Raw genomic sequence first — 12,687 nt, forward strand, 5'->3', positions numbered from 1 at the left:
TCCCATTCCAGAAAAGAAGTTATCATCAATATTGTACGCTCAGATGATCCCACATTTCCCATAAGATGCTAATGAGAACCTTGTGATTGATGGGATGAAACCTTACAGGCTGAGGAATTTGAAATGGTTGATGCTAACATGTCCACTGCTGTTGTTAACTGAAAAACCCCACGCTCCTAAAAGTTCCACATCCAACAATGTGACCAATACACAGAAATAACAATTGTATAGTGTGAAACAAGGGTTGGAGCTGATGACAGACATATTAGAGTATTGAAAATTCATTCTGGTACGCTTATTAATTTCACATCTAGAGACTTGAAATGTTTCAATCCATCATGATAGTCAATATATTAGCATTTGATACATCACGGTTGCACTCTAAACTACAACGTTCTTTGCAAATGCAATTTGAGCTCAGGATGATAACAAGTATATGCGATAAAACATTTTGCAGTACATCAATAGATCAAGTAAATATGACATAAAAAGTCACTTTATTGAATAATAATAATTTCATATGCTCACCATTATACATAACTAAGCATAGTGCTAATGCATTCCTGGTACTAATTATTTAAAAAATTAAGCAACTGAATCTTAATTTAATTACTGTAATTCACTCTTCCCACATATTAAAATGGATCCATTGTAAGATAATGCACTCAATCTCTGCCTATGGATGAAAGCTGGGACATATAAAATGGTACATGGAAAGCTCCCTCTGAATTTTAATTTACACAATCATTTAGTCTCACATTTAATGGAGCAACAGAGGAGTCATAAACTTCAGAAATCATGTGGTTTCTCTCTCCACAGATGCAACTTGATCTTCTTAGTATCGCCAGCATTTTATATTTAAATTTCAGATTGCCAGTATCCAGGGTATTCCTTTGTTTCAAAAATCATAGCTGATCGCAAAATTAAGTACCTTTTCATGCAAGTGAATAAAATTTGAATATGCACATGACAAGTTTATGTAGCCCAGGAGAGATTGCTGAAAAGATTTGCTGGAATGGCATCATGGATGAGGGACTTCAGTTATGTAAATCATTAAATAAAGTGGGATTGTTACTCTTAGTGCAGGAGATTTAATGTGAGATTTAATTAAGGTGTTCAAAATTATGAGGGGCTTTGATAAAATAGACAGAGGCAAAAACTGAAATGTAAACAAAAACAAATGCAAACATTTGAATTTGTTACAAGGCAATACTTTAAAGTACATTATCAGTAGAATACAAAAGGTTAGTGAATTTACTGTGTTTCAGAATGGAAGGCAAGTTTTCTTCTTGGTGGAGTAATAAAGACTGGCTGACAAGTTAAATTGCACAGCTCCACTGGTACAAATGATGGTGATTATGAAAAACCAAAAAGTCTACATACACCTATCAATCTAAACACTGAGGAGCTGTTACACTAATTTATTAAACTTAAGCTCCCCCTCTCTCCTATCCTTGAACTCATATCTTTCTCTAGTTTATTTCCAATCTCACCTTTTGCCTTCTCTGAGAGAAATAGTATGTAGTGGTAATGTCACTGCAGTAGTAATCCAAAAGCCCAGGCTAGAGCTCTGGGGACATGGGTTTACAACTCATCATAACAGCTTGTAGAATTTAAAGTCAATCAATAAATATGGAATTGAAAGCTAATCTTGTTAATGGTGACAATGACGACTATCATCGATTGTTGAAAATAGCTGACTCACAAACCACCTTTATGAAGGAAATCTGCCAACCTTAACCTGGTCTGGCTTACATATGACTTCAGACCCACAGCAACATGGCTGACTGCCCTTTGAAATGGCCTAACAAGGCCCTCAGTTCAAGGACAATAGTGTTGGGCAACAAATGCTGGCCTTGCTCGCAACAGCTACATCACATGAAAGAATAAAGGAAGTTAATTATGCCCACAAGACACACATCTTGTTCTCTGAATAGATTTTTTACCAAACTACTGATCATCCAACTTCCCCTCCTAGAAAGCCATGTTAGCTGGTGACAATGTTCTTCTCCTCAGGTACAACCTCCCTCGAATATGTCATTGCCCCCTTACCAAAAAAGCCTACCCCTGATCTCTCAATCCTCGCAAATAACTGCCCCACCTTCGATTTCCCTTTTCTCTGCAAAGCCTTATAGCATATTGTAACCTTTGAAATCCGTGCCCATCTTTCCTGCAATCCATGTTTGAACAACGTCAATCAGGTTTATGACCTTGGCACAACAGAATTGAAACAATTGTCTTATTTCAACTATAGTAAACTATAATTCCTTATCCTTCTCCATCTATCTACAGCCATTGATATTGTTGACTATCCTTCTCCAATGCCTCCTCATTGGGTGGGACTATTATCTGATTATTTATCAAGTTTTACAGAATACTTCAGTGCAGAAGAGCCTCTTCGACCCATTGGGTCTGCACCAATGCATGAAAGGTCCCGACCTGCCCAATTAATGTCAGCACTTGGCTCATGGCCTTGAAGGTTATGGCATGCCAAATACTCATCTGGGTATTTTTTGAAGGATGTGAGGCAGCCCGCTTTCACCACCTCCCAAGGCAGTGCCAGGAAATCAACTGCAATGGTTCTCACGTGTCTCTCTTGGACAGTTAGCTCCAGATCCCCCACCAAGGGTCAACCCTTGAACCCCATCTACATAGTAAAAAGTCTGACAACACCAGGTTTACCCCAGTCCAACGCTGGCATATCCACATCATGACCCCATCTACATGCCATTGCTGAGTACCATCCAAAACACTTCAGGTTGTGCATAAATGCTATTGACACCCAACTCAACTTCACTGCCATCTCTCAAACCCTCTGCTGTCATGCCACATATCCAATATTGAGTCCTGGATGAACAAAAATGTCCCCCAATTGAATATTGAGAAAATGAAAGCCACTATCTTCAGTTCTCAACACAAAAATCAATTTCTTAGTCACCAACTCCATCCCTTTTACTGTCACAGTCTGAGGCTAAGTAGACTGTTTGGAATGTTGGCATCCTTTTGAACATTAAAATAAACTCCTGACCATATATCTGCTCCATTAGCAAGAACATTTACTGCCAACTCTGTAACATTGCCTGTCTTTGCCCTGCCTCACCTTATAGAACATAGAAAAGCTACAGCACAGACAGGCCCTTCGGCCCACAAGTTGCGCCAAACATATCTCTACCTACTAGGCTTACTTATACCCCTCTATCTTATTAAGTCCCATGTACTCATCCAGAAGTCTCTTAAAAGACCCTATTGAATCCACCGCCACTACCACCGCCGGCAGCCAATTCCACACACCTACCACCCTCTGAGTGAAAAACTTACCCCAACATCTCCAATCTGCTGCTAAAGCCCTCAATTATGCTTTTGTTTGCTTGTGACCTGGCCCACCTCCTATCTTCTACCCACCATGGGCATGACATCCAAAACTCTGCCGCTCATATCCTAACTCACACCAAGTATGGTAGTTCACTCATTATGCTCGCTGGCCTGCACTGGCTGCTGGTCTGACAAAACAGCGATATTAATAGTCTCACCCTAGTTTTCCAATCCTACCGTGGCTTTGTCATTCTCTACCCACTTTTTCAGCCTTACAACCATCTCAGTGCCAAAAATCTCAGTGCTCCTCCAATTCTTGCTTCTTCTGCTTAGTCCCTGGTTTTAAATCACTCCACTAATGGCATCTGAGCCTTCAGTTGCTTGGGCCCTTTGCTCTGACATTCCCTCTCTAAACCACTTCACCCCTCTTTTCTCATTTAAGCCACTCCTTTAGCCAGTCTTCTGATCACACATCCTAATGTCTCCTTGTGGTTCAGTGTCAAACTTTGTTCAGTAACACTCCTGTGAAGCACCTACATTAGAGGAGTATGCTGTTGCAGTAATTACTTACACTACAATTTCAGTTCCAGATTGGTTTTATAGCTGCCAAGGGAGCTGTGCTTACATCAAAGCAAAAAAATAAACAGATCTGAAACAAAAGAATGGTATTCCGGGTAATAATTTCATGTTAGGTTCATGCTGTTTTAATCAAAGGAATGCTATGGCAACAGTAAAGTTGACGTGAAGTCATAGTTATAACTACAGAGAAAGCTATACCCACCGCCTACCCAGCAAAGACAAATTATAGATTAGTTATACCATTTTTTTTCTGTTTTGTACATGTGCACCTAAATTTTGTGCTCAAATCAATGATTTAACTGAGTAATTAATCATTTTCTTTTCTTGCAGGAAGTGAAAACATCATACCTTTTTATTTGACAAACTTAAATTTAACCAATGTCTGAAAACCAGTGTTCCATTATATTAGCAGTGATCTTTGTGTATTGCGAATAAGATTGCCAAAACAGTTACAATGGATGTCAAGCTATGGGGCAGTATTGCACTGCTGGCCTTTGGTCATGAAAACACTGAGCCCAAGCCAGAGATTATTTAAATTTAGATGATTTTAAACCAAAGAATAAGATTCTGTCTCTCTCTGATTGCAGACCATGTCAAAAGGTGAAAGATCAGTTTTCTGGTTCATTAAAAAGCCAACTCCACTGACCTTTATCCATATTTCACCCTCACTGAAGCTGAAACCTTCATCCATATACTCATCTCCAAACCTAACTTCGCCAATTGTCTTTCAGCTGCCTTTCTAAGCTCTACTTTAGCTAAATACCACATCATACCTCCTTATCTTCACCAAACTTCTATGGTTCCAGAGCAATACATGCATATTGTTAGCTTTGAACCTGGTACAAAAACAAGACTTCTCCTGATCTCAGTAAAAATTAGATTATGGACATCTGGGGGGCAGCACAGTTAGCACTTCAGCCTCACAGCACCAGGGACCAGGGTTTAATTACAGCCTTAGGTGACAGTGTTTGTGGACGTTGTATGTTCTCCCCATGTCTGCATGGGTTTCCTCCAGATGTTCCAGTTCCCTCCCATGGTCCAAAGTTGTGCAGGTTGGATGGACTGGCCATGCTGAATTGCCTCTTAGTTTTCCAAGGTGTGTAGTTGAGATGGATGAGCCATGGTAAATTTGTGAAGTGATAGGTGGGTGGTGGAAGTGAGTATACTCTGTCAGAGAGTTGGTGCAGACTTGATGGGCCAAATGGCCTCCTTCTGCACTGCAGGGATTCTATGAATCTATTGTAAGGGGTTGGACGCAGTGGCCCTAGAAATATCCAAAGCTCATTAAGTATTTATATAAAAACAAAGAAAAGCACTTATATTAGGCCACGCTAAATCACAGAATTCCCACAGTGCAGAAGAAGGCCATTCAGCCAATTGAATCTTCACCAACCACAATCCCACCCAGCCCCTATCCCCATAGCCCCATGTATTTACTCTGCTAATTCCCCCCGACACGAAGGGTCAATTTACCATGGCCAATCAACCTAACCCGCACATCTTTGTTTTGCTTTGATAAGCATTGGGTGCGTTTACCAAGATACTGTCCAAAGGCACCTGATGAGTTTGAGAAAGCGTGCTCTGATTTCCTTGCACTGTTGATAACAGCAGATATTAATGGTGCAAACTTCAATTTTTCTTTAAAATAAATATCTTCAATGTTAATTTATAGAAAGTGTATTTCTAGTTTGACCAAAAAGCTGGGTGACAAAATAAATGCAGAAAGCATCTGACACAAAGGTAGCAATTTAACAAGATTATAAAGCAGGGTGGCAGCACTTGAAAACGTTCCATTATTTGTCTCTCAAGTGCATGAAGTTACTTCCCTAGGAAAGCAAAGTCACCACTGCACACAAAAAGCAATAGGAGATTATAGAAAACATTCAACCCACAGAGTTAGCTAACTGCAGTTATTGAGCACACATCAACTTATACAACCATATTTGGGGTGACCCTAAAGTGACAGTATATTGTTGATTTTGATGAGGGCATTGAAAGGAAGTATATATTTATATTTTAAGGTCTAACTTTTGCAGTGTTCAGAAGGGTTTTTAATAAAATAGAGCTTATTCTTACAAGTATTATGTTTACTAGAAGTGGGCGATCAATGCTGGCCAGCAATCGACACCCATGCCCTGAATGAATAAAAAAAGTTTATTATGCAAGTAAGTGATAAATTCATTTCAAGTTAAAAACAAATTATCCAGGAGATAAACAGTTAATGGCTTCATTCACTTAAAAAAAGACCTTCAATGATATAATGCTTTTCATGACCACCAGACATCTCGAAGCCCTTTACAACCAATTAAATACTTTTGAAGTGTGGTCACTGGTGTAATAACAGAACATGCTGGAAAATCTCAGCAGGTCTGACAAAATCTGTGGAGAGAGAATAGAGCCAACGTTGCGTGTCTGAATGACCCTTCATCAGAGTTCTGACTCCAAACATTGACTCTATTCTTGCCCCACGGATGCGGTCAGACTCGCTCAGATTTTTCAGCATTTGCTGTTTTTGTTTCAGATTCCAACATTCGCAGTATTTTGCCTTTATCTCTTTGTTGTAATTTCGGAAACATGGCAACCAATTTGTGCACAGCAGACTCCCACAGTGATAATGACCAGGTAAAACTGTATTTCTGGTAACACTGATTGAGGGAGACATAATTGGCCAGGACACCAGGGATAATATCCTGCTTTTCTACAAAATAGTGCCATGGGATCTTTCACATTCACCCCGAGCAAACAGATGGCATCTGCCCAACAGTGCAGCACTCATTGACTGGAGTGTCAGCTTTGATTTTTGCGCTAAACCCTGGGAGTGGGACTTAAACCCAAAATCTTGAAATTCAGGCAAGGGAGAGTACTGCCCTCCCTAAATGAAGTTAAACGCTGCATCAATAACCCGCACATATTGAAATCCTAGAAGCACGTTGAACAAATCATCTGAGTCATGAATAAGAATTTTGCTTCAGCCTAGCTTGATTCGAGTGAAATTATAACGGATTGGTTCAGTTGCATCCTGTGTTAAATAGAATGGAGTGGAGTCGAGAAAAGCAGACTCTCTTTTCACCAACTCTATTGGGAGGCATCAAACAGAGGCAATGCGTCCCCTGGTTGCGGTGGCAAGCCAGAGTTAACTGTGCAGTGCTCACAGTGTAGCTCCTCGCAGCTAACGGGGGTAGCATCTAAAGACGGGGGTGAAAACATTTTATATTAGCACACCCTACACCTTTAGACAAAAGCAAATAATTCAGTTCAGTAAGAAAACTCTTCAACCTACTCGGAACACAGTTGCAAATCGAATAGATTTTAGCTTATGCCACCGATGACAACGCATTTCCAAAGTTTTGTCACGTAGGAAAAACAAATCAGAACTCCACTGTACCTGTGACAGCAGCAAAAACAAAATAATTCATCCTAAGTCCATAAATCTGTGTTGGTTATTATAGGAAATGGGTCAAATGTGTCATGTTATATATCACACCATATATTTTGCACACGCAGCTGAACGTTTGCATTAGAAGATAACGTGAAAACGTTGTATTTGTTTGAAGTTTGAGCCCTAGTTCCATTAAAATAAATTGTGTCTGCAGATCTCTGTCAAAAGGAAGGTTATTGAATTTATTCTGGTTGCTGGAACGAAGTCCTACTGTATGTAGCACGAGCATGATGGTAACCTCCCGCAGCTATAACCTGCTGCTGCTGCTGTTTTCCTACTTACCGCGACAGAGGCAGAAGAGGAGGCGATGAACACACGAATAACCATCTTCTCAAATGCCGGGGAGAAAGAACTGCGGATTAGGCGAATGAAATACCGCCCGAAGCCTAAGCGACAGCCTGAGCTATCCGGATGCTGCCTACGAATGCATGGCACGATGCTGGTAGGTAGTAAATAAATAAACGCTCATTCCCCAATCTCATTGCCAAAAGCGGACCCCGCCTGGGATTTGCAAGCGCTTTGCCCAGTCACTGCTGCTTGCGATCGAGCTTGGCCCCCGCGGGGGACGCTGGGTAATGTAGTCTTTCCTCCTGCGCCTTACAATGGGGGCGGTGGGAGCGGTGGACTACATCTCCCGGCGGGCAGCGCGGCGCACACTGCTCACCTCGGGCCATCGTCTGTATGTAGTACCCACACTCACCAGGAGGGCTGGCTGCACCTGACATTGATTGAGCGGCTCAATCTATCCAAGGGGGGGATTAGCCCCATTCAATAATTCCTTACGAAGATGCGCGGGCAGCTAAGAGCCACCTATAGTCGAGACTATTACATTTCAGCCGTCTTTCTCTGCTTCCCACCAAGAAGTTTATAAAGCTCGAGTACCAAAGGTGTTGGAAATCTGGAGGTTCTGACGAAAGTTCATAGACTTGAAACGCTCTGTTTCCCTCTCCACAGACGCTGCCAGGTTGGCCATCCCTATAGAAAAGGAAAGGCGTTCAGGAAATACAAATCACAGAATTAAATTTTGGATTTTTTGATTTCCTTGTGCCAGAATCTGTGGGTTTCGTGGCTCGAGCTGGCAGTAATGACCATAGAATAATAGAGAATTAGAGAATCCTACAGTGCAGGAGGAGGCCATTCAGCCTATCGAGACTGCACGGACAATAATCCTACCCAGAACCCAATTCCCATAATCCCATACTTTTACTCCAGCTAGCCCCCCTGACACTAAAGGGCAATTTAACATGGCCAATCCACTTAACCCATACATCTTTGGACTGCTGGAGGAAACTGGAGCACCCGGAGGAAACTCACATAAACACGGGGAGAATGTGCAAACTTTGCTCAATCAGTGGCCCAAGCTGGGAATTGAACCCAGATCCCTGGCACAGCAAAGCAGCAGTGCCAACCACTGTGCCACCGTGCCACCCAATGATTCAATAATTTTGCCATCTAGCTCATAATATGGCAGTTTAATCAAGTGTGGAACACCTTTGCTCAGCCTGCAAGCATGGCCCTAAACTCCCTGTTGCATTGGGAACAGCAGGTACAGTAGAACAACTGAAAAAGGTGCAAGTGATCTCAACCTTCCTGTTGCTTGCCATTTCAACTCAGCACTTTGCTCTCATGCCTATGCATCTGTCCTTGGCCAGTTCTAATGCTTCAGTAAAGCCCAATACAGGCTGGAGGAGCAGCATCTTATCTTCTAATTAGGGACATGGCAACCCTCAGGACTCAACATTGAGTTCAAAAGTTTTAGACTGTAACTTTTTTCCTCCCTCTTAGTCCTTTTTTTATATCCCATATGTATTTTGTCTCAATGCAAAAATCCTCCCTCCCCACTCCTACCCCACCACCCCTCTTCCCCTCCAGGCCACCTATCTCTTGTTTTGTAACTCCATTGCAGTGTTAATGTAAGCCTACTTGTGACATCAATAAATAAAGTTTAAAAGTTTTTAAAGTTTGCTATGCCTTTGTAGCAATCTCTCCCAGCTTTCACTAATAACTGTTCCACCCTCTCTTGTACAACATAGTATCTGGGACATTTTCCAATCTTTTAGTTCTGAAGCAAACACTAACTCTGTTTTCTCTCCGAACAGATGCTGCTGGACTTGCTGAGTTTTTCTAGCATTCTCTATGTTTGCGCTATAGTTCTGATCTGACCACAGCTTTGACACAGAGAATGCAAAAGCTGACTGCCAGGGCAGAGAGCACTGATAAAGACATTTGACTAAATATGGTGCCAAGGAGCCAGAGCAATGGGGTCAGGGGGAAAATCTGACTCGAAGGAAAATGGTTGTAGGTGTTGAATGTCAATTCATCACAGCCAAGATATCACTGCTGGAATTATAAGAATTATCACCTCAGCAGGATAAAATTCACCGAGCATTGGCTAGCTGCTGCCAGACCTGCTAAGCGGTCTGTATTCAATTCAGATTTTCCAACAATTGAAGGATGAAATGCATGGCTATGCAACAGATGAATGGACACTGCTCAACAATCACCAGGCAAGAGTGTTCTCTTTCTGTTGGGGAACACTTCAGGAGCCAAGGGCATTCAGCCTCGGATCTTCGAGTAAGAGTCCTCCAAGACAGCTTTCACAACACACAACAATGCAGAAACTAATTGTCAAGTTCCACACAGATGAGGATGGTCTCAATTGGGATCTTGATTCACGTCACACTATCTGTAACCCCATGACTTGCCTGGGTTTGCAAAATCTCACTGGCTGGAGACAACTCACACCTCTTTAACCTGTGCTAAATTCTCTCTCCACTCACACTGTCTGCATCTGGTTACCTGTTAAAACTTGCATTCCAACCATTATCTTGTAGTTGAGTTTGTGTCTATATATGCCCTGTTTGTGAACTGAACTCTTCACTCAGCTGATGAAGGGGCATTGCTCCGAAAGTTCATGCTACTAAATAAACCTGTTGGACTTTAACTTGGTGTTGTGAGACTACTTTCTGGAATTATAAGGAAAGTATTCTTACAAAAATGTTCTTAGTTACTTAATCTATAATTTCACCCCCCACCCCATTAGCTGATGAATCCACTGCTTCATTCATTGCTCATCCGATAATAAAGCAGCACATGCAAGCCTATAGCAGGACCTGGATAATATCCAAAATGAAATTGACATGTAACGTTCATGCCACGTAAGTGACTTTCTCCAAAAAAGGGAAAGCCCAGCCATCTCCTGTTTACCTTCAATGGTACCATCATTGCTGTCTCTCCCATGACCTCAACATCTTGAAGGACCACGGCTGTTGAGAGACTGGATATCAAAATCATAGCTACAAGACAAGTTAGGAATTCATCTCCTTGCCCTTAAAAACCTTTCTACCATTTACAAAACTCATCACTTGATTAGAATGGCACTCAAGAAGTGTCCAAATGGAGTAATTTGCTTAATTTTGATTTGATTTATTATTGTCACGTGTATCAGTATTGTTTCTTGTGCGCTATATAGACAAAGTATACCATTCATAGAGAAGGAAAGGAGACAGTGCAGAATGTAGTGTTACAGACATAGCTAGTGTATAGAGAAAGATCAACTTAGTGTGAGGCAGTTCTATTCAAACGTCTGATGGCAGCAAGGAAGAAGCTGTCATTGAGTCGGTTGGTATGTGACCTCAGACTTTTGTATCTTCTTCCCAGTGGAAGAAGGTTGAAGAGAGAATGTCCGGGGTGTGTGGGGTCCTTAATTATGCTGGCTGCTTTTCCAAGGTAGCAAGAAGTGTAGACAGAGTTAATGGATGGGAGGGTCCATTCATGACCTTTTGTAGTTTCTTGTAGTCTTGGCCAGAGCAGGCCCAAGCCATACAAAGCTGTGATACAACCAGAAAGAATGCTTTTTTATGGTTCATCTGTAAAAGTTGATGAGAGTTGTTGTTGACATGCCAATTTCTTTAGTCTTCTGAGAAAATGAAGGTGTTAGTGGGCTTTCTTTACTGTCGTGTCAGCAGGTTGCGGGCAATCTGGACAGCTAAAACTTGAAGCTCTTGACTATTTCTATTTTGTCCCCATTGACGTAGACAGGGGCATGTTCTCCATGCTTCCTGAAGTCAATGACAATCTCCTTCATTTTGCTGATACTGAGGGAGAGATTTTTGTCAGTTTACCAGATTCTCAGTCTCATTCCTGTATTCGCACCAGTTCACCAGATTCTCTATCTCATTCCTGTATTCTGTCTCGTCATTATTTGAGATCTGATCCCACTACAGTGGTGTCATCAGCAAACCTGAAAATCGGGTTGAAGGGGAATTTGACTGCACAATTATAGGTGTATAAGCAGTATAGTAAGGGGCTGAGGACACAGCCTCGTGGAGCTGTCTAGGCTTAGACTCAGTATTCATCTCTGTACAGGATGCACAAAACAAACCTAACCAAGCACCTTCCACCCCCAAGCCCAGGAGGGAGGGAGACAAAAGAAGAAGAGTTAACAGACAAGTGGGAAAGCACCCCCCACCTGGTATTTGGAGGCTTGTATTTTTTAATTTAAAGAAATGTGGTATTTAAGTATTCCAATAGTTGGCAATGCCGCAAGCTATTAATACATCATAAATGTTACCAAAGCAAAAGCTATTCAAGAAATGTGCCAGTTATGTACAGGGTGTGCACGATGCATTTAGATATTTTAATGGACAATATATTGATATCTAGATGATCTATAATTGTAGATAGCCACAGTAACATAGATACCTAGAAAGTAGAAGGAATAGGCCACTCATCCCTTTCAGCCTGCTTCACCATTTATTTTGATCGTGGCTGATCATCAAATTCAAATCCCGATCTCACCTTCCCCCCCAAACTTCTTGATCTCTTTAGCCCCCAACAGCTACATCTAATTTGTTCTTGAAATCACATGTTTTGGCCTCAACTACTTCCTGTGGAAGTGAATTCCACAGATGCACCACTCTCTGGATGAGAAATTTCTCCTTGCCTCAGTCCTAAAAGGTTTACCCCTCATCCTCAAACAATGACCCCTAGTTCTGAACTCCCCCATCAGTGGGAATATTCTGTCTGAATCTACCTTGTCTAATCCTGTTAGAATTTTATAACTTTTTATGAGATTCCCTCTTAATCTTCTAAAAATCCTAACCAACCATCTCTCCTCACATCATAGACCTGCCATCCCAGGAATCAGCCTGGTAAACCTTTGCTGTGCTTCCTCTATAGCAAGGACATCCTTCCTAAGGTAAGGACACCAAAACTGTGCACAATACTCCGGTATGGCCTCACCAATACCCTAGACAATTACAGCAAAACATCCCTATTCCTATACTCTAATCTTCTTGCTATGAATGCCAACCAACCATTTGCCTTCTTGATGTGTCACTCTCTGAACAGTAGGT

The 12,687-nt window shown here is 41.6% G+C and overlaps 1 protein-coding gene across 1 annotated transcript in view; it reads right to left on the reverse strand.

Annotated features, from left to right (window-relative positions):
- The window catches only part of sh3bgrl2 (SH3 domain binding glutamate-rich protein like 2), a 108,002-nt gene extending 100,171 nt beyond the window's left edge, over positions 1-7,831 (reverse strand). The window contains exon 1 of the mRNA XM_080192804.1: positions 7,613-7,831. Coding sequence (XP_080048930.1) covers positions 7,613-7,657 — 45 coding nt within the window. The 5' untranslated portion in view covers positions 7,658-7,831. The remainder of the gene's footprint in view (positions 1-7,612) is intronic.
- Between the last annotated feature and the right edge of the window lie 4,856 nt (positions 7,832-12,687).

The sequence above is a fragment of the Carcharhinus amblyrhynchos genome, chromosome 7, assembly GCF_965287045.1.
Source record: "Carcharhinus amblyrhynchos chromosome 7, sCarAmb.v2.hapA, whole genome shotgun sequence".
Classification (NCBI taxonomy): domain Eukaryota; kingdom Metazoa; phylum Chordata; class Chondrichthyes; order Carcharhiniformes; family Carcharhinidae; genus Carcharhinus; species Carcharhinus amblyrhynchos.